Below are 19,699 nucleotides of genomic sequence, written 5' to 3' on the forward strand. Positions count from 1 at the left end.
GCGCAGGCGCGGCGCGTGGCGGACCGTCGGCGCTCCCGGCCTGCCCCGCGCGCGCTGACGTCGCGCAGCCTCGTCCCCGCCGCCGCCGCCGCCGCCATTGGAGTCGGCGCCTCGTCAGTGCGTCCCGTCCGGGCTCGTCTCGCTGCGCCGCGCCCCGCGAGCGGCCCGCGCGCCCAGCAGTCGTCGCCGCCGCCGCCCGCCCGGCCGGCGCCCGGGGAGGAGGCGGCGGGCCCGGGGCCGCGAGAGCGCGGGTGACAGGCCCGGCCTCGCGGGGAGGCCCGAGCCGGCGGGCGCCCCGGCCCCGGCCGCGCCGTTCATGAAGCATGTCGGCCACCAGCGTGGACCCCCAGGTAGCGGGGCCCGGCGGGGGAGGGAGGCCGGGGGCGCCCCGGGACCGCGGGGCGCACGGGGGCCGGAGCGCGCCGCGCGCCGGGAGGGGTCCTCGTGAATAACTTTGTGTTTCCGTCTCCCCGGGGTCCCGTCTGCGCGCACGTCCCGGCCTGCGGCGACACAGAGAACAAAAGGACAGGATAATAAAGGTGAGCGAAGTCGGCGCGGGCAGTGAGGTCCCGGCTGGAGGCGGCGGCGGGGGCCTCCGGGAAACGGCGGGCCATGCGGCGGAGAGACGGGCTGGAAGGGCGTCTGGAGCCGGACGCCTCTCTCCCGCGTGCTTCCGGGAGATACAGTGTTAGGTGGCCGTGCCGGGGGCTGTTCAGCAGTTGGAGAACCGGGACTTTTCAAGGAGAAGTCAGTCAGCGGGTGGCGGGAGGCATCCCGTCCTTCCTCCCCCCGCAAGATGGTGGCTCTGCGCCGGGCAGGGAAGGAGGCAGGTGTGCGGCGGCTCCCGGGGGCCCTGGGGTAGCGGGCGCCCGGTAGCCAGAGCCCTATGCTCCGGGTCTCCTTCAGCGGCTCCTGAGGTTCTGGCTCAGGGTTCCCCCTCCCCCCCCCAGACTCACTGTCGTGAGAGCCGGTAAGTGACACTTCGTGTTTACTTGGAAGACTGTTTTTGACCAGTGTGCGTTACCCCGGTGTAACCAAATATGGTTCATCATGTTTTAAGACTGGAAGGGGCCCAGCACTTTATTTACCTTTCCTTTCCTTTCTTGGCCGAGCGATGTGACAGCGGAAAGCAAGCGGGGAGCCGGCTACTGATGAGCTCAGAAGCATCACTCAGTTACAGCCTTGCCTCCGCCCTGTGCCTGGGGCTCCCCGTTCTCCGTCCTGCACACGCACTGAGGCCTCTGCCTGGCGCCCGTCTGCCCAGGCCAGACCACCTTTACCGGAGCCCATTTACACGTTCTTGCGTTATTCTGTCAAGGTCTACCTAATTATGATTAAATTTTATCAAGAACAGAATTGTTGAGAGTTGCGCGTCATCACTCTAGGTAGTTGTATAAATGTCAGCTGGGCACTGCCTGTGTTCATTCCTAAGTAAAAGCAATGTTTAGAACTTGAGGACATAGGCTTTACTGTCTTTGATTTCCATGCTTGAAAGTAATTTTTTAAAATTTGAACATAACATGTTGCAACTTCTTGTTCTAGTACAAAATGGTTCTTTGCATCAGAAGGATACAGTCCATGACAATGACTTTGAGCCCTACCTTTCTGGACAGTCAAACCAGGTGAGTGTGGGTTTTGTTTGTTTGTTTGTTTGTTTTTAATTTTAAATCTTTGACTTTAGTTTTGTCAGAGTTTTGTAATGCAACTTTACGGCTACGTTTCTGACTTCATCATCCTAAACAACAAAGCAGCACCGTATAAAGTACTAGAAACACAGAGCATGCTGACGACTTACTTGGAAACTAACCTTGAGCTAAGCGTGCGGCGTGAGTGCAGGGAAGGCGGTGCCACGCCCCCCAGCAGGTCCCGCTGCGTCCGAATGCAAGACCTCTGTTGGCTTCTGCGTCCATGGCTCAGCGATGCAGCACCTTTGACGGAGCGGAGGGGTGTGTAGTTCTCTGAAACTTCCTGGTGGGTTATTTTGGCTCTGGGCAGGTAGAATTGTGGTCCAGGAGAGCATCTGAGATTCGAGCTCTGGAGCCAGACTTCAGCCTTGGGTTCACGTCTTCCCCCCACTGCTGAGTGACACTCCCTTGGGGGCTTGCCGTTTCTGCGCCTCAGCGTCCTCTAGAAGGCTGGTCGTGGAGGCTGGTGGGGTTGTCGGGAGGAAGGCGGGTGGGGCTCATGAGCTCCGACATGGCACCTGTCCAGGCCCAGTAGGTGGGAGCTGCCCGTTTTTCCTGGGTGTTTCAGTTTCCCAGCCGTGGCACCATGGCCATTTTGGACTGAAACAGCCTTTGTTTGTGGGGGCTGTGCATCGTAGGATGTTCAGCAGCCTTCCTGGCCTTCTTCCCTGACACACACGTCAGTATGCCCAGCAGAAAGGTCTCGATGGCGTCTCCCGGGGGCTGACTTGCCCTGGGAACAACCTCTAGGCTCGTGGAGTTTGGGTCTAAGCGGTGTCCCCTGCTTTAAAATGTACTAAGCATGTTCGCTTTGGAATAAAACCAGGCTTTGCCTCTTCCCTGTGGTGAAGTGAAATTAGTTTGTCTCTTTCCTCGCTAATCTGCCCTTTTAAAGTGTCTTAGAACTTAAAAACCTTCCCTGTCTTCATCCTTTTTTTAAATACTTATTTTTGAGAGAGAGATGGAGAGACTCCCAAGCAGGCTCCACATTGTCAGCACAGAACCCGACGTGGGCCTTGATCCCACGGATCAGGAGAACATGGCCTGAGCCGAAATTAAGTCGGCTCAACCTGTTGAGCCCCCGGGTCCCCTGTCCTTACTGAGCAAACCTGCAGTTATGATGCCCAAGATGCCCTTTATAGACCCCTCCTCTGGGCAGGACCACGTGCTGCAGGGAACCGCCCTGGCCTCGGTGACAGAGTCAGGGGGGCGGCAAGAAGTTAAATGAGTACTTTATTTTTTCCTTAGGTGATCTGGATGCTGTAGCCGTGTTGTGTTTTAGATTTTGACCAGAGAAAAGTGGGAGGAATTGTTTCACTCGCTTGAAATATGTTTTTATGAGGCAGGAGCTTTCACGTTATTTGGGAGGACTTTAGAGGTAGAGCAGATGATTTTCTGTCAGGAGGGTAGTTACAGCCGCTTCGCGCTGGGAAGCCAGCTGGGGGGACAATGGTCGGGCTCGGGCAATGCTGGGAACAGCTTTAAAACGGCCCCTTTGTCCTGGGTACTCAGGTGTGTGCTTGTCAGCAAGATGGTTAATCACGTTACTTAAGAGTAGACCCATGGTCTTTTTTTTTTTTTTTTTTAATGTATTTTGAGAGAGTGAGCGAGCGTGTGGGCACGTGCACACGAGCTGTGGAGGGGTGGAGAAAGAGAGTCCCATAGTGGCTCTGCACTGTTTGCCCAGAGCTGACACGGGGCTTCAGCTCACTAAACTGGCATCATGATCTGAGCCGGAATCGAGAGTTGGATGCTCAACCAGCAGCTACCCAGGGGCCCCAAGAGTAAATCCAGGCTCTTGGTTGAGAACAGATTTTCCAGAAATGCCCAACTGTTGGAGTGTAGGCAGCAGGTAACACAGGAGAGCCCTTAGATCCTAATTTTCCTGGTGCTCTTGTTCTGTGGATGAAGAAATGGGACCGGAGAGGCCTGGTTTGCCCAGGGGTGGAGCCCATTTGTTGGGGGGGGGGGGGGGGGAGATGATCTCTCCCACACACACAGCAGGGGGCTCCTTTGGTCCTTGTGTTTGTTACTCCTTTCTTCACACGGGATACCCTGCACATGGCCGCCTTGCAGACAAAAGCCACTGGGAACTGATGACACCTCTGGTTTTGGACTCTGCTGGCGAAGACTCCTATTGAGGAAAGCTCTGTGTTTCTGCCCTCCAGCTCCCAGACAGGAGGTGCTCACGGCCAGCTTGACCGCCTGGGGGTGTGCGGGAGCCGTGGCCTGTGTGGCCGGTGCTGTGCTTCTCTTTATCGAGGAATTTTTGACACCTGATAGGTTGCACGTGATTGAAGGGTGCTGTTTGCCCAGTGACTCGACCTGTGTGCCTGTGGAGCCGTCACCACAGCGAGGATGGTGACGAAGCCGTCAGCCCTGTGGCACTTTTTTTTTTTATCTGGGTGTTTGTAGTAGCAAGTTTAGGACTATTTCTGTTTTTGAGTCTTCTGAAGTTTTAATACCAGGGTGATTTGGAAAGTGTTTACAAGTGTGCTGTTCAGGTTAGTTCAGTTTGTAATGCGTGGCTTGCAACAGAGCCGTGGTCCTCGGGGCGGGCGGCTCCTGCAGGAAGTGCCTCCGGGCCAACCTCTGCCCCTTTCTGGATGCCCCCAGGCGCTTCCTGATGCAGCAGCTCCGCATCCCCTCTGTGACGCGAAATACATGTGAACTTTAGGAGATTGTGGGGGGCCGCTGGGGAGCAGACGGTCTCTGGGTGGGGGCCACGCAGCATGGGCACTGTGGGAGTTAGCCACGGTGCTCAGTTGTCAACAGACCCACTTGTTTGCCCAGGCACATCTGACATAGACAGAAAGGAATAGAAGCAAACTTCTCTAGTTTTCTCTCAATAATTCAGTTGGGTTCTAAGTGTAATCGGATGCTTTCACTTTATGAGAAAGTTCTGCAAGTTTTCCTGTTCCCATTATCAGTGCTGATCACTTGTAATTGGTTTACGCGTATTCTTCTAGAAAGGTGTGCCGTCAGTGACCTCTCTGACTTGAGAATTGACTTCCACTTTGAGCAGAGCCGCTTGAAGTGTGCGGGTGGGCGGGGGGGGGGGGGGACTTAAGAGTTCAGGTACTTCCAGAAGCTGGTGCGCCCCATCTCATAGGTTGCCTCATGTGGCTAAGGTGAAGTTTGCACCCTCTTACTCTTTGAAAGTGTCTGGCCTCGGGTGTTTCTGTTCATAAAAAGTTCAGCTCGCCTTGAAAATTGTGCTCGGCTGTCACGCAGGGTTTCTGTCTGGTTTGGGGAGTGCTTTGCTCCCAGCAGCACAGAGCCCGGCTGGACCGATGCCCCGGGGGCTGATCCACTTCCCGCGGAGAGCCTGGTGGCGGCGGGCTCGGGGCTTGCTCCGCACCGGCCAGTTCTGGCTGCAGCTACTGCAGGAGGTAGCAAGGAGCACGTGGTCCTGCGGGCCGTGGCCTGGCCTGGTTTTCTTGTGGTTGTGTCTGAAGGCTGTGGGCTTCCAGTGCTGCCACCCACTCAGTGGAGCCACCATCACGTGCAGCTGGCAGGGCCCAGTAGGCTCTCACATACTTGTTAACGTCAAGTTGCTCAAAACAACGTGGCTCAGTCAGTTGGGTGTCCAGCTCTTGATCGCAGGGCTGTGAGTTCCGGCCCTGTGTTGGGCTCCGTGCTGGGTGTGGAGCCACTTAACGCAAACAACTACATGCCTAAGCTGGACACAGAGGCAGAAATTCTCTGTGTCAGAAACTGCACTACCCAGCCAGCCAAGGGGCTGCAGGCCTCCTGCATGGTGGCCCTGGGTGCGGCCGCTGGTCCCTTTGTCCGTCTTCATGATCGCCTTTGATAGCTTCCATTTAAGCTTAAGTTCTGTCCATTCAGAATGAGTTTCTTTTTTTCTTTCTTTCTTAATGTGGCTATATTTTACTAAGTGTGGAAAAGTGTCAGTTTTAGAGTAGATTTATTATTGTGTTTTACTGTGGTTTTTCAGTGAAAGTGATGTAAGGATCACGGACCGAGACTTGGAAGTCTGTTTTGTCTGGAGAGCCCGTTCTGTCTGTGATTTTGGACTTAGCCACAAGGAGGCGCCCCAGGAGTCCAGTGTTTACGCCACCGTCTTTCCTTCCATAGCCTCCTCTTGCCTTGAAGAGGCATCCGCCTCCCTTTTTTGAGGCCCTGTGTTCTAGCAAAGGCTATAATTAGACCAAGTCTCATATGTGAGAGCATCAGGCAGGGGGTGGTTTTACCTGCATTGGCCTCAACAAGATTTTTGTAGGCTCTGCCTTTTCCTGGACGCACCGCACCCTGGTACGCCAGCTTCCTGCTGGAAGCCTCGGGGGCGTGTCCAGGCGGCAGCACGTCTGTCCGGGGGAGCCAGCGCTGCACGGTGGGGGTTTGCCCGTGGGGGCCACATTCTGGTTCACCCGTGTGGGGAGTAGAACTTCAGTTTTGCTGGAAGTTCAGGCCAGAGCATTCGGCCCCTACGCGGTGCAGAAGGATGGACGGACTAACAGGGACCGCTTCCCTCGCACCTCAGCCCGGGAGGGAGGGTGTGCAGCACAGATAGCAAGCGAGGGTGAACACCCCTGGCTCTTCCCACCGGGCGAACAGCTGGCAGCGCGTAGGCGCGCACGCCGATTTGCTGCTTGGCTTCGGAGCTTTGAAGGAAGGACGGCCAATGGAGCAGCAAAGAGCTGCCAGGAAGACGGGTAGAGACGGAGTCAGGCTCACGGCGCTGAGGTGGCCTCACACAACCTTCCGGGTGGCCTGGAGCCACTCATGCCCTGGGGAGGGCGGACGGATGGATGGAGGCCGTGGGCAGGGCTGGCGTCAGGCCAGGAGTGCCAGGCCCGGTGCACGTGGGGCCGGCTGCTGGTGGGCCTGTAGCCGCTGGTCAGGATGCCCCTTGGTCTGGGACCTTGGAAGTGAGGAGTCTTCATTCCTTTTGCTGTGAGAACGTGGTGTTGGAGGAGACCTGGTCCAGGTGGTCGTGTGACTGTCCCGTCCATGCTCACTGGGACCCCCACCCCCACCCTGACAGGTCCCAGGACGAGAGGGTGAGGTCCGCTCAGGGCCACCACTCCTCTCCCAGACTTCCTCCTGCCGGAAGGCACCCCCATGAGTGGAGCTGAGGGTTCAGGGGTGCCAGCTGGCTCGCTTCCTGTTCCCTGGACGGTCCCGGCCAGTAGCGCCTGTGCGCGGTGTGGTCGCAGGGCCTGGAATGCCAGCTCTGGCCACTCCACGGCAGGACTTTAGATGAACTGTGAGGGGTGTTGAATGGAGAACATAATATATGATGACTTGTGTCCTGATTATGTCCTGTTACGGGTAAGGCTTACGTGTAAGTCACAAGTCACAAGGTACTGGCCCCGCGAGAGTCCCATTTTTGGGTGTTGAGGTCAGGCGACAGGCTTCAGCCCTCAGGGCTGCCCCTCGCCTCGCAGAGCTTGTCCTCTGCCCAAACCTGGTGCTTCACGCTCCCTCCCAGCCGGAGAGCGTCTCCGAGGGCCCAGGCTGGGTGCAGGCAAACCGAGGGGAGGCTACAAGAAAGGTTCCGGAATCACTGGAATCCTTTTGCTAGAAGGTAGCGCCAGCTGTTCTGAGGCTCCTGGGACATTGATGGTGCCCGTTCATTGTCTGTGTTTCGCTCCCTGAGCATCTCCCTGATTTTTATTACGGGAAAGTCCTTGCATTTTAAAAAGTGATCCTGCAATTGTCTGATCTCAGGTGGAGCAGCCGACAGGAAGGAGCTTGATTCCTGAGGCCCCACAAATCCTAGGCGGGACGGGGCAGCAGGAGATGGCAGTGGAGATGGACAGCCAGGAGGTGGGGTGGCCGCGGTCGCGTGTCAGGCCGGAACTGCTGACGGACCGGCCTGTCCTCCAGCGGGTCCCCTGGCAGGTCTGGAGAGTCCCTCGCCTTCTCGCTGTGGCAAAGTGCAAATGCTTGTTTGGCGCTCTGGCCCTCCCTCCCCAGCAGCCGGGGCCGCGGGTGTTCTCGCGTGACAGTCGGTGTGGGGCTGGAGGAGGTCTCTGGTCTCTGGTCTGTTTCTAGAGGAGGGTAGTGGGGAAGATGGGGCCCCACTAAGCAGTCAGAAAATGGCAGCACGACTGCAAAGTTTGCTGCTGCCTCCACTCTTGTTTTCCTTTACGGCCTTTCCACTCCTTAAATCAGCTGCCCTGGGCAGGAAGCCTGCACCCCTCGGTGCCCCCCCACCACCCACACTCCCCAGGAAATCGTCTCTGTCACCTGACAGCGGCGTGGCTGGGGGCGGGGGCAGCTGTGGCCGGAAGCCCGCTGAGTCTCTGCCCAAGGAGACGCTTTGCCAGAATCGCTGACCCCGGGTCTAACCCACGTCCTGGGCAGATCTCCTGCGGGGTGTGGCCACTTGACAAGCCCTCTCTGAGGCTCCGGCCGACACACGGGAGCCCTCTCAGTGAGGGACCCCAGGTGAGGTTGGAGCCTGATGTAAGGGCTTCTCCAGCTCAGGGACCAGGCAGGACACTGAATCTTGGTCAGTGAGCTGGGCGCGGCCTCCGTGCCCCCTAACCTGCTGTGAGAGCCGAGGCCACGCCCAGGCCGCGGAAGGGATGCGAGATGATGAGGCCACTTTGGACTCGGAAGTGGGGGTGGGCTGGCAGGAAAGGCACGTGAGAGGGGGCTCTGAAGTGGCCCTTGATGGGGGGGAGCGGGAGGGGTCCCGTAGGCGACTGGAAAAGGGCGTTGCCCGTGAGGAGGGATACCCCAGGAGCGCTGAGCGATCAGGGGGCTTGAAACCAGGTTGCCGGGCAAGCCGCCCTGTCGCCCTGAGATCCCTGAACGCGGCCTGGGCCTTCCGGCAGCTGCTCTCACCCCCCCGTGGAGCTGCCTGTGCTGCAGCTGTGCGGCGTCAGCGGCGTCGCCACTCCTCGCTGTTTCCCTCCCGTGTAAACAGCCCGCTGCTTGAGGGCGGAGGAGGGGCTGCTGGCAACCACCGGGGTCCGGCTGGGCCTGGTCGTGTCACGTGGACCCAACACGCTGCAGGTGACCACCTGGCTGCTCTCAGCCCTTGCCGTGTTCTCAGCTGGTGGCCACAGGTGGTTCCTGTGGGCAGTGGTGGTGCCGTCCGGCCCGCCTGGACAGAGGCAGAGAGTCTCCGAGTCGCGTCCTAAGAGCCGTCTAACTCGTCCCGTGCTTGTTTCCCCAGAGTAACAGTTACCCCTCCATGGCGGATCCTTACCTGTCCAGCTATTACCCACCGTCCATTGGATTTCCTTACTCCCTCAATGAGGCGCCCTGGTCCACTGGAGGGGACCCTCCGATCCCGTACCTCACCACCTACGGACAGCTCAGCAACGGAGACCACCACTTCATGCACGACGCCGTCTTCGGGCAGCCCGGGGGCCTGGGCAGCAGCATCTATCAGCACAGGTTCAACTTCTTCCCCGAGAACCCTGCCTTCTCCGCCTGGGGGACGAGCGGCTCTCAGGGGCAGCAGGCTCAGAGCTCGGCCTACGGGAGCAGTTACACGTACCCGCCGAGCTCCCTGGGCGGCACGATTGTGGACGGGCAGACGGGCTTCCACGGCGATGCCCTCAACAAGGCCCCTGGCATGAACAGCCTGGAGCAGGGCATGGTGGGCCTGAAGATCGGGGACGTCACCACCTCTGCTGTCAAGACCGTGGGGTCGGTGGTTAGCAGCGTGGCGATGACCGGCGTCCTTTCCGGGAATGGTGGGACAAACGTCAGTATGCCGGTTTCAAAGCCAACCTCGTGGGCTGCCATTGCCAGCAAGCCGGCAAAACCGCAGCCGAAGATGAAAGCAAAAAGCGGACCCGTAATTGGGGCAGCCCTGCCTCCCCCGCCTATAAAGCATAACATGGACATCGGCACGTGGGACAGCAAAGGGCCCGTGCCCAAGGCTCCGGCCCCCCAGCAGGCTCCGGCCCCCCAGCCCGCCCCCCAGCCCCAGCCGGTCGTGCAGCCTCTCCCCGCCCAGCCCCCCCCTTTGGCCCAACCACAGTACCCGAGCCCTCAGCAGCCACCCCAAACCCGCTGGGTCGCCCCTCGCAACAGAAATGCGGCGTTTGGGCAGAGCGGAGGGGCCGGCAGCGATGGTAACTCTCCTGGAAATACTCAGCCGAATTCTGCCCCCAGCGTGGAGTCCCACCCCGTTCTTGAAAAACTGAAGGCGGCCCACAGCTATAACCCTAAAGAGTTTGATTGGAATCTTAAGAGTGGACGCGTGTTCATCATCAAAAGCTACTCGGAGGACGACATCCACCGCTCCATCAAGTACTCCATCTGGTGCAGCACCGAGCACGGCAACAAGCGCCTGGACGGGGCGTTCCGCGCCGCGGGCAGCAAGGGGCCGGTGTACCTGCTCTTCAGCGTCAACGGGAGCGGCCACTTCTGCGGGGTGGCCGAGATGAAGTCGCCCGTGGACTACGGCACGAGCGCTGGCGTCTGGTCCCAGGACAAGTGGAAGGGCAAGTTTGACGTGAAGTGGATTTTTGTCAAGGACGTGCCCAACAACCAGCTGCGGCACATCAGGCTGGAGAATAACGACAACAAGCCGGTCACCAACTCCCGCGACACCCAAGAGGTGCCCTTAGAAAAAGCGAAGCAAGTGCTGAAAATCATCGCTTCCTACAAGCACACGACCTCCATCTTTGACGACTTTTCTCACTATGAGAAGCGGCAGGAGGAGGAGGAGGTGGTGCGCAAGGTGGGTCTGCCGTCTCAGGCACGCGCTCTAGACGGGCCGCGCTTGCTGGGTGGGGCCCGGTGACTGCCAGTTTCCAGTGGCCTTGGGCAGGGGCAGCGTCACCTGGGCTTTCCCAGCATGGTCACTAATAGTGGCATTTAAGTGGACGTGACTGCAGCTTTTCGGTGTTTGGGGAACATGAGGATTGGGGCTGCAGTGCAGAAATTCTCGCAGGAACACTCAGAAGTAACAGCCTGTGGCACTGGGCGACCACTGTAGACCAGCGAGGCCGCTGCGGCTACAGGGGCTATAGGCCCTGCCTGGCCTGGGGGCTGCTCAGTCCCACCCAGGAGGGGCCCCCCACCCCAGGGCACCGCCCTCCTCGTGTGGGAAGCCCAGGTCTAGAGGCCATGGCTCCTTTTTCTCTTGAAAACCTGGGGTCTTACGGATTTTGGAAACTTGAACTCTCTGTCCAAGTGGTGAAGAAGGGGTGGCAGGGTGGGGGGGTTGGAACGTAGACTTCTCCTAAGCATCTAGAACCCAGGGCGCAAGCCTTGAGTTGGGCCTCTGAGGTAGGCCGTTCCCCTTCCGCTCCCGAGGGCCTTCCCGAGCCGGAGCGGTTCCGGCACCGGAGCGCGTCTGCTGTGCAGCGGCAGAGCAGGGCTCGGGTGCCCGTGAACTGGCCCGGACGGGAACACAGACCATGTGAAGCTGCTTTGTCGCCGAGTTCATCCTGAGATCGTTTTCTGCTTTTTTGGTATCAAAACATCCTTTTTAAAATTAAATACCACCTGATGATAGTTGGGTTTGCAGTCTTTTTAGCTCTCAGGATTGACAGATGCAGCGCCCGTCTGTGAATGACAGATGTTCTGGAGCAGTTTTAGCTGAAAGGCCTGTAGGTGATGGCGCTGTTAGCGGTGTCAGGCGCAGCACTTACTGTGACCACTCACAGCGTGTAAAACTTGGAAAATAAATTGGTCCTTCTTTCCTTTGGGAAAGAGAGGGGCTTGTTACTTATTTCCTGTCACTGAAGTTCTGTATGCTGACTCAGGTATGACGTAAAATAGCGAATGGCTGAATTTATGGGGATAGAGCAGAGATCACTGGTCATGAAGCTCAAGCTCCTTGCTGGACCTGAGCGTGGCTGCAGCTTTGCGTGGCTGTGGTGAACCTTAGCTGCCGTGACCCTTACCTCTTCCTCGCTCACTAGGTTCTGAGAGCTGTGACGAGGCGAGGGGTAAATTTCCGCCCCTAACCTGATTGCTGTTTTTAAGGGTCTGGGGTCCCAAACTTGGGTTGGCGAGTGGGCTTTGGGAAGATAGTCTTGAGTTGGTCCCTGAGATGTGTGCCTGCAGGCAGACTCGGGGCTCAGGGCCGCTCCTCCAGGGAGCTTGAGAGAGGCGTGCAGCCCCACCAGAATGTTCCGCAGCGCGCTTCTTCCGTAGACCTCTGTTTCCGCAGCGCTGTGAGGAGGGCCCTGTTGATGAGAAGCCGGCCGGACAGACGTGGGGAGAGACGAGATGTGTCATGGCCTCGTCACGTGTGCCCTGGGAAGGATGGTTCTGTGTGTGGTGGCGAACAGATCTGGCCCGAGAGGACTTGCGGAGAGCAGGCGGGTGCCGAGCCCAGGCGGCCATCAGAGGCCCAGGGCGCCTGCCGGCGTGGCCAGCCTGGTCCAGATGGCGGCCACAGCCCACAGGGCAGCTGGGGACCTCACTTTGGAGGGAGTGTACATGGCGTGTTCGCTCTGCGTGTTCAGCTCTTCTCCCTTTTCTGTTCCCAGGAACGGCAGAACCGAAACAAGCAGTGAGGATGAACCAGCCTCTCGTGTGCTCTGACATTTGGCTGAAAACGTTGATGAGAACGTGTGCGTGGTGCTGCTGTCTGTGCGGGGCCCGGCTTGTTGCGTCTTGCGCTCCTTGTCTTTTATTTTTGCCCAGATGGATCTGCGTTCATTTGTACTTTCCTGTGTACTGTAGTATGATAGAACTCACTAATAAAGGGGTATGTTTTTTGTCAGCCTGTCAATCGGATCTAATGTGAAATATAAGTACCCTTCAAAACCAAACCAAACAAAGTCCTGATACACCGAAGGTTTGTTTTTATTTGTTGTTGTTGTTTTTGTTGTTGTTTTGTTTACAGAAATTATGTTCTTACTTTCCTAGTCACCGTCCTTTAACATGTTTACGTGGAACTCCCTTCTCACCCCTTTATTGCTCCATAGCAGACACAGGGAACCGTGACTGGTTTTGGCATTTACTGTATTCTATTAAAATACTTCTTTTCAAAATGTTGAGATCAACAGGTTAATGATCACTTCATTTGGCCAGTTTGCCATTTTTATTACCTGTCACCTGTCTAAAATGCTAATCCGTTTGATTTTTCTACTAGAGAGAAAGATACATCTTAGTTTTCAGAGGTGGTGAACGTGCCCTGGTGCGTGGAGCGCCCGCCCACCCGCGTGCGGTCTCAGGCACCACGGCCGCCGTGTCTCTCGCAGCTCCTTGTCCCTGCGGGGTGGACGGGGGTGGCACGCGGGGGGGCCGGGCTCAGCGATCCGCCGTTCCGAGCCGTGTGCGGATCACCCCAGCTGCCCCCGCTCGTCAGCTTGAGAACCCGAACGCCGTTCTGAGTTTCCTGCCCAGGACACTGAGCACCACGCGTGATCTGCTGGCACAGACGGTGCGGCGGGCAGTGCCGCGGTGGTCAGGTTCGTCGTGTGCGTCTGGTTTCTTTTTCCTGTTGAATGGGCAAAAAAAAAAAAAAAAAGCAAAAAATCCCTTTTAGAAACTGAATTTGCTGTCCTGTTTTGTGGAACAAGGGACCTTGAACTCGCTGCCCCCCGGAGTCTGAGTTAAGCATGACCATGGTGCTCACGCCTGTCGCTCTGGCACAGTCTGCACGCGCCCATCGTAGGGGACCTTACTGTTAGAGAGCAAATACCTTCTGAAAACTATTTACTCCAAAAGACCCTCTGAGTTGAAGTTTAAGCTGTATTATTTAGACTTGTATTAGAACGTGTCACTGAACTGTTACTGCCTGTGTGGAGTCACGGGACAACATCGGATAACTTTTCCTCCGGAGAATACAAGCCTTAATAAACAATACCTATTTAGCAAGTCTGGGGTCATGTCCTTCTTCACCCCCGTTTCAGGGGTTGGTGGTGGTGGTCACTGCGCAGCCGGCTGCGGGGGAGGGGTCACTGCTCCAGGGCCCACATGCGATTCTCTGCCCGAGACGCTCGGCCCGCGCTGTGGTTTGTGGGAAAGACGGAAGAACTGTTTAAAGATCCGGTTATAACTCCAGGTTCACAGTCGCCCTGCACTGTGCTGAGGCCTTTCCACACTGCAGCCCCGGCTTCCCTGGACTTGCCGTCCAGCCCGCCTCCTTCCTCCATTTGTTCTTCATCCGCGGATGCCACACGCAGGAAGTCAGCGCGTGTGGCAGGAAGTCCAGCGCCTACTCAGTTTTACTGTTGACAGTTCACAGGCATGAACTGTAAGAGATAGGAAGTTGGAGGTAGAGCTGAGACAAAGATACATGACCTCAGCACCATCCCAGAAAACGTTCTCGTGCTTTCCTGGGCACTCGCCCTGCCAGGGCCCAGCCATTGGAGTGAGGCCGTGGCTGGTGAACACAGGAAGTCGGGAAGTCAGGCCCTGCGCCAACAGGCCTGGGCAGGGGACTGCACTCCCTGCCGGGAGAACACGCGGCCAGTACAGATGCAGCTCCGTGTTTGCTCAGGCTTATTTCTGGGATTTTGTTTTGGTAAAGTGCGTCTAGACCTCGAGTATGGGTTCCTTAAGTGCCGTTTTCTTTCATGTGGTCACCGGCCTCCTTTAAAGGTTAAGGTTGAGTGGTTCTTGGCTTGCAGGGTGACTGGCTGAACAATGACCCCACCTTCAGTCGGGGTCGAAGCAGCAGAGCGGGCCCGGGGCTTTCACAGGCATGCAAGAAGGGGCGACGTTAGTTCCCGAGAAGCAGAGGCTGGGACTGCGATGCGGCTTGTCTCACAGGATCAGTTCCTGATTGGGCTGTGTCCTTAGATGTCACCTAGTCTGGGAGCAGGGGTTCGGGGTACCTTGTACCCCTTGAGTACACTTGAGTACCACTTGAGGCTAAACATCCGAGGAAGGAAAGATCGTGTGTGACGTGGTAGGAAAGGATTACAGAGATGCGTGCAATGTGAACATGATGCTTATAAAAGGCTGCATAATGTCAGTATCTGGCCCCTGAAAGCCAGCAAGTCAGCTCTTATTTTCCTCTCTGCCCCACCCCGGAGCACGCCATTCACAGGTGCCTTTTTCATGTGGGCGCTTGACTGGCTGAGAGGGGAGTCCCGGAGAGATGGCTGGCTGGGCCTGCCTGCCGGTGGCATCTCCCCAGTTGGGGTCCTGTGCCCCCTTGGGTTCCCTGTGGCCTGGGCTCCTCTGCGCAGGAGGGTGAAGGCAGGTCACTAGCTGTGTTTCCCGGCTGAGGTCAGAGGGCGGGGTCCTTGCTGGGTGTGGCCCAGAGCGGGCAGGCGGCAGGGCCCTGGCCTCATGCAGGTGACCCTCTGCTTGTCCCTGGTGGGCCCCGCAAGGCGCCACCTGTTGCTCAGCTTGCAGTTACTTTTTTCTTTTTAATTTTTAAAAAATGTTTATTTTTGAGGGAGACAGAGTGTGAGCAGGGGAGGGGCAAGAGAGAGGGAGACACAGAATCCGAAGCAGCTCCAGGCTCCGAGCTGTCAGCACAGAGCCCGACGCGGGGCTCGAACTCCCGAGCCGTGACTTGATGACCTGATCTGAAGTCGGACGCCCCAGTGGTTGCTGTTGAGATGTGCATGTGCGGTCCCCCCCCCCCCCAAACCTACGTGTTAGGAAAGGGGCTTGAACGGTTATCCTGGATGACGTCTTTACTATAGTTCTTTGTGGGGAGGAGGGTCCTGGTGAATTTGTTTTGAGCTGAGAACACCTAGTGGACTGTCTCTTCTCAGCATCTGTGTTTACTGCAGGGTCCAGGTAAAGGTGTGACCAAAGTGACCCCACGCTGGGAAGTAACTGCTGAGACCCCTCCTGCCGCCTAGATGCAGGGGGGAGGGCCAGCCCTCCCACAGAGGAGGCTTGCGTCACCTGCCCTTGTGCGACGAGAGCCAGGAGCGGACTGGCTTTGCCCCTGCAGAGTGACCTTCCGAGGGGCAGTTCCTGGAGTGGCTTGGGCGGAGCCCCAACCTGCCGACTCCCATGGCCGCCCAGGGCGTGGGGGTCACCTCAGAACCGCTTCCCGAGGCCTTGCGCAGCCGCGCTCTGGATCGCCCGCGAGGGATGTGTGCCCCCCACCCCCGCAGTTCAGTCCCCCCGAGTCGGAATGACCAACCTTGCCAACAGCTGGACGGAGTGCAAGGCTCGTGGGTGATGTCAGGTGACTTCCGGACACATGCTAAGTGGCTCTGCTGTGCACCTGCAGCGGTGACCCCGGCTCCTCGTCCCCTTCTGCCCACTGAGGCCTCAAGACAGACCGGGGCTGTCTGAGGTTGGCGTGTCAGCGGTATGCAGACAGAGGTAGCCCAGGGAGCCCCGAGGCTGTGGCGTGCCGCACAGAGGGGGACCCGCACACCGGGCGCCATGCCCCACGGGACAGCAGGGACAGGACCTTCCTGCTGGGCTCCCGTGCTGACGGATGGAGGAGACCAGGTCCCTGACGGCCTGGCCGGCTGAGTGCTGGTGCGAAAGCAGCTGCTCCAGGTGGAGGGCGGCCCGACCTCCCGCTGACCGTTCTGGGTGGTGGCAGCCGGCAGCCCGGGAGGTTTCGGCTGTGGCTGTGGCAGGGTGGAGGCCTGGTCTCGCGCTGCCCCCGGGAGTCCGGGAGGGGAAGGGAGGTGAGGGGATGGGACTGCCCGTCTCTCCTCAGCCCTGCCCAACTGGCCCAGAAATTAGGGCCTTTCTGTAAGGTTGTGGGGAGAGGGAGAGGACAGCTGCCGTCGGCTGGTGGGGGTGAGAAGTGCCCCTGCTGTTCTCACGCCCCCCCCCCAACGCCCCCCCCCCCAGCACTGGGCTCTGCTGTGATCTCCATGCTGCCGTGAGACCTGAGCCATCCCTGGTGTCACACACGGGATGGTTTGTGTTGGGTGAGTGTTGGCCACGACATCTCTAGTGGCTGGTGGCAGGTGCTGGCAGGTGTGACCACCTGCACTGCGGTGGGATGACAGAGGAGGGGGCACCCATCTAGGCGGGCTCAGGAGGGACCTTGGGGAGCCACAAGAGCATCCAGGCTTGGGGGGCACTGCTCCACAGGCGGGGGGAGGGCCCCCTTCCCCTACGATTTTGGGAGGCCTGCCACACCCTAAGGACTAGGCATGGGCCCTGGAGACGGGAACAGAAGTCTCTTGGCGAGGGTGTGGGACATCACAACCCCGGAAAGTTCCTGGAGGCCGTGAGGCCAGGGAAAGCTGCTCACGTAGGTGTTAGGATGGTGGTGGGGGCGGGGAGGGGGCTGATGAGGAGGGTGCATCTCGTTTTCATATTTTTATTTGGAATAATGTCAAATGTACAGAAGAGTTCAAGAACAAGTACATAGAATACCTTCTACCTGGATTTCCTTATTCTTAACATTTTGCCCCATTTTCTTGATTATGTGCTTGCTGTGTTTGTGCATGTGTGCATGTATATGTAAGTTTGTGTTGTATATGTGTGTGCATGTATAGGTGTGCATGTGTGTTGTAGGTGCATGAAAGGGTGTGTGCACGTGTGTAGTGAATATGAGTGTGTGCAGACGTGCATGCAGATGCAGGTGTGCGTGTGTGCAGGTAGGGGGTCGTGTGTGTGAGAGTGTATGTATATAGGTGTGTGTGTTCAGGTGTGACTATGTATGTATACAGGTGTGTGTGCATGTGTGCAGGTAGGAGGTCATGTGTGAGGGTGTATGTATATAGGTGTGTGTGTGCAGGTGTGAATATGTGTGTGTGCATATGTGTGTAGTTGTGAGCGTGAGTGTGCAGGTGTGTCCACAGGGTGGTGTGACTATGCAGGTGTGTATGTGTGTGGGTCGGGGGTCATGTGTGAAGGTGTAAGCATGTCTGTATATAGGTGTGTGCAGGCAGGTGTGTGTGCGGGTGTGAATATGTATACAGGTGTGTGCGTGTTTTGTACACCATCTGAGGTCTGCAGTGGGTCTCTCACCCACATACTCCAGCATGGTGTCGGCCGCGGTGTAACACTCAGCATGGTGACACTCACGCAGGCTCTTCCGTGAGTGTCAGAGGGCGATGATCCTCTCACCTCAGCACCGTCTGACTCCAGTTTGGTTATTAACACAGCGGGGTCCTTTGCAGCATTTCGGGGAGGGGCGGGGGGACGCTTTTGGTCCAGCCTCTTTCCCTGTGTCACAGGCCACCAACCTCCCTGTGTGTCTGGGAGATGACCCACCCCCACACTCCTTCCTGCGGGCCTAACGGGTCCATTGGGGTCCACTCCACACGCTGCAGTGTCCCTGGGTGGCTGGAACCCGGTGGCCTCCTCTGCACACGCGGGAGGTCGAGCAGAGCTGGTGATTGCTGTCCCAGGGCCAGTGCACTGAGTGTGTCTCTGTGGCCGGGGAATCCCTGCACGGTAGACGTCCCCAAGTGGGTTTAGCCTGGGTGCCAGCACCGAGACGGAGGGATGCCAGGGCCGGGCCAGCTGGGTGGTGACGCCCAGAGCAGACCCCTTGCTCCTGTCCTAGGCACTTAAAAGTTTGCCGCTTCCCTGGGCAGCCAGCAGCACCACAGGGCCCCTAGCTCACTGTGACTCCCACCACCAGCTGGTGGGAGTGATCGTCTGAGTGATGTCCTGAGTGACAGGTGTCATCCGTACCAGTGTTGGTGATGCGGTGTGGCCGCAATGGCTGCTCCCTGCCCTGAGCCCGGGTGTGTTGCACACGAAGGTTCTGATGTGGCCCCAGGTGGGATGAGGTCCTGGCTTCATGCCTGGGCCCTGAGACAATGCCCCCAAGGCCAGAGTGACGGGTGCCCGTGGCTCATCCCTTTCTGTTGGCCGAATGGCACCCTCTGTCCTTCTCCCCTGTCCCCTGGGTTGGTGTCTGAGTTTCCTTCCTGCCCAGTGTACTGCTGGCGCAGGCGCCTGCATCCCGTCACCAGGAGGAATTGATCTGTTCCTTTCCACGCCTGCCCCCCACCCTAAAGTCCCAGGAAACTGGAACTCAGCCCTTGGGGTTCTGGTCACTGGCTGCCTTCAAGGGAACAGAGCTTGGTGATACGATCCCTTGCCACTGAGGGCCACGGGGCCAGCTGGGGGATTCCCCCCCTCCCTGGGATCAGAGATATGTTCAGAGGGAGAGCAGGCTATGGCCTGCTGCTACAGGGACTCTGAGGAGGAAGGAGTGGCAGTGTGGATGTGTGCTTGGCCGGAAGGTCTTCCCAGAGAAGGCCCAGATGCAGGAGGGGCCAGGGTTGTGAACTGCCCAGGGCCCTGCGGGAGGGCGTGGCCTGTGGTCTCCCCAGCAAGCACAGGTAGGGGAGCCTGTGGGGCAGGAGCAGCCAGGAGGGGGACCTGGGCACCCAGAGAACGGGCATGGAAGGTGGGCCTGGATCTGGGGTTCGGTGGCAAGGGGATGTTTGGGTGCAGGGCGGGGAGCAGCAGGCACCGAGGCACCTGCGTCTAGAGGTGGCCAGGCATCAGCAAGGGCACGGGGTTGTGGCCTGAGAGGGACGTGGTCAGGGCTGTGGGCAAGGAGGTCAAGGCCTGGGGCTGTGCCCGCGCTGCTGGTGGGGTGCTGGTCCTTCCCTGAGCTGTGGCTCTGCCCTGAGCAGGCCCATGCCTGTCCCCACCTCTGAGAGCCAGGGGTGGGCACACAGCCTTCTGGAGAGACTTCCTGGTGCTCGGAGTCCCAGCTGTATAGGGGCGAGGTGCTGTGGGGCGGGAGTAAGTGGGGGAGCTGCCCAGAAGACAGGGGTGGTCCTCTGTGGGTGCCTGGACTCGGGGCCATGGGGACAGTGAAGCTTGGGGCTGGTCAGCTCTAGTCGGGGTACCTGGGGGTCTGGGGACCCAGGTGGGGATGTCACAGGTCTGGCTCTGCTCTTGCCTGTGTCCACAGGCCACAGAGGGGTGCCACCTGGTGGGTGCCAGGTTGCTGTGGGGGGAGTGGGAAGGCCCTGACTGGTCTGGAGGACAGAACCTACTTGGGGAGAAAGGCAGACGTTGATCAGCCTGGGATGATGGCATGGGTCCTGGTCTGCCTCTCCTGGCCAGGCCCCAGCCCTGGTGGCCGGTGAAGGGCCCTGGGTTGCGGAGGAATAAAGCAATGGCCAAAGGAGATCCCGTGCCTTAGGGACACTGGGGTTTTGATGCCTGTCCTTGGGCGGCCGGGGAATCCTCTGGGAGACAAA

The 19,699-nt window shown here is 58.4% G+C and overlaps 1 protein-coding gene across 1 annotated transcript; it reads left to right on the plus strand.

The window, feature by feature from the left end:
- Window positions 1–77: 77 nt before the first annotated feature.
- Window positions 78–13,457, plus strand: YTHDF1 (YTH N6-methyladenosine RNA binding protein 1). The gene is made up of 5 exons (XM_039237046.1): window positions 78–350; window positions 515–539; window positions 1,543–1,622; window positions 8,839–10,359; window positions 12,122–13,457. Exons 1-5 carry the CDS (start codon window positions 324–326, stop codon window positions 12,146–12,148), a joined length of 1,680 nt encoding a protein of 559 aa, XP_039092977.1. The 5' UTR covers window positions 78–323; the 3' UTR covers window positions 12,149–13,457.
- Window positions 13,458–19,699: the final 6,242 nt, after the last annotated feature.

Source organism: Hyaena hyaena, unplaced genomic scaffold (assembly GCF_003009895.1).
Source record: "Hyaena hyaena isolate Hyena2069 unplaced genomic scaffold, ASM300989v1 scaffold_118, whole genome shotgun sequence".
Classification (NCBI taxonomy): Eukaryota; Metazoa; Chordata; class Mammalia; order Carnivora; family Hyaenidae; genus Hyaena; species Hyaena hyaena.

Coding starts and splice junctions, on each gene's coding strand:
- YTHDF1 (XM_039237046.1), top strand. CDS start 324: ATGTCGGCCACCAGCGTGGACCCCCAG. Junction 540..1,542: donor AAAAGGACAGGATAATAAAG/GTGAGCGAAGTC, acceptor TTCTTGTTCTAG/TACAAAATGGTTCTTTGCAT. Junction 10,360..12,121: donor AGGAGGAGGTGGTGCGCAAG/GTGGGTCTGCCG, acceptor TTCTGTTCCCAG/GAACGGCAGAACCGAAACAA.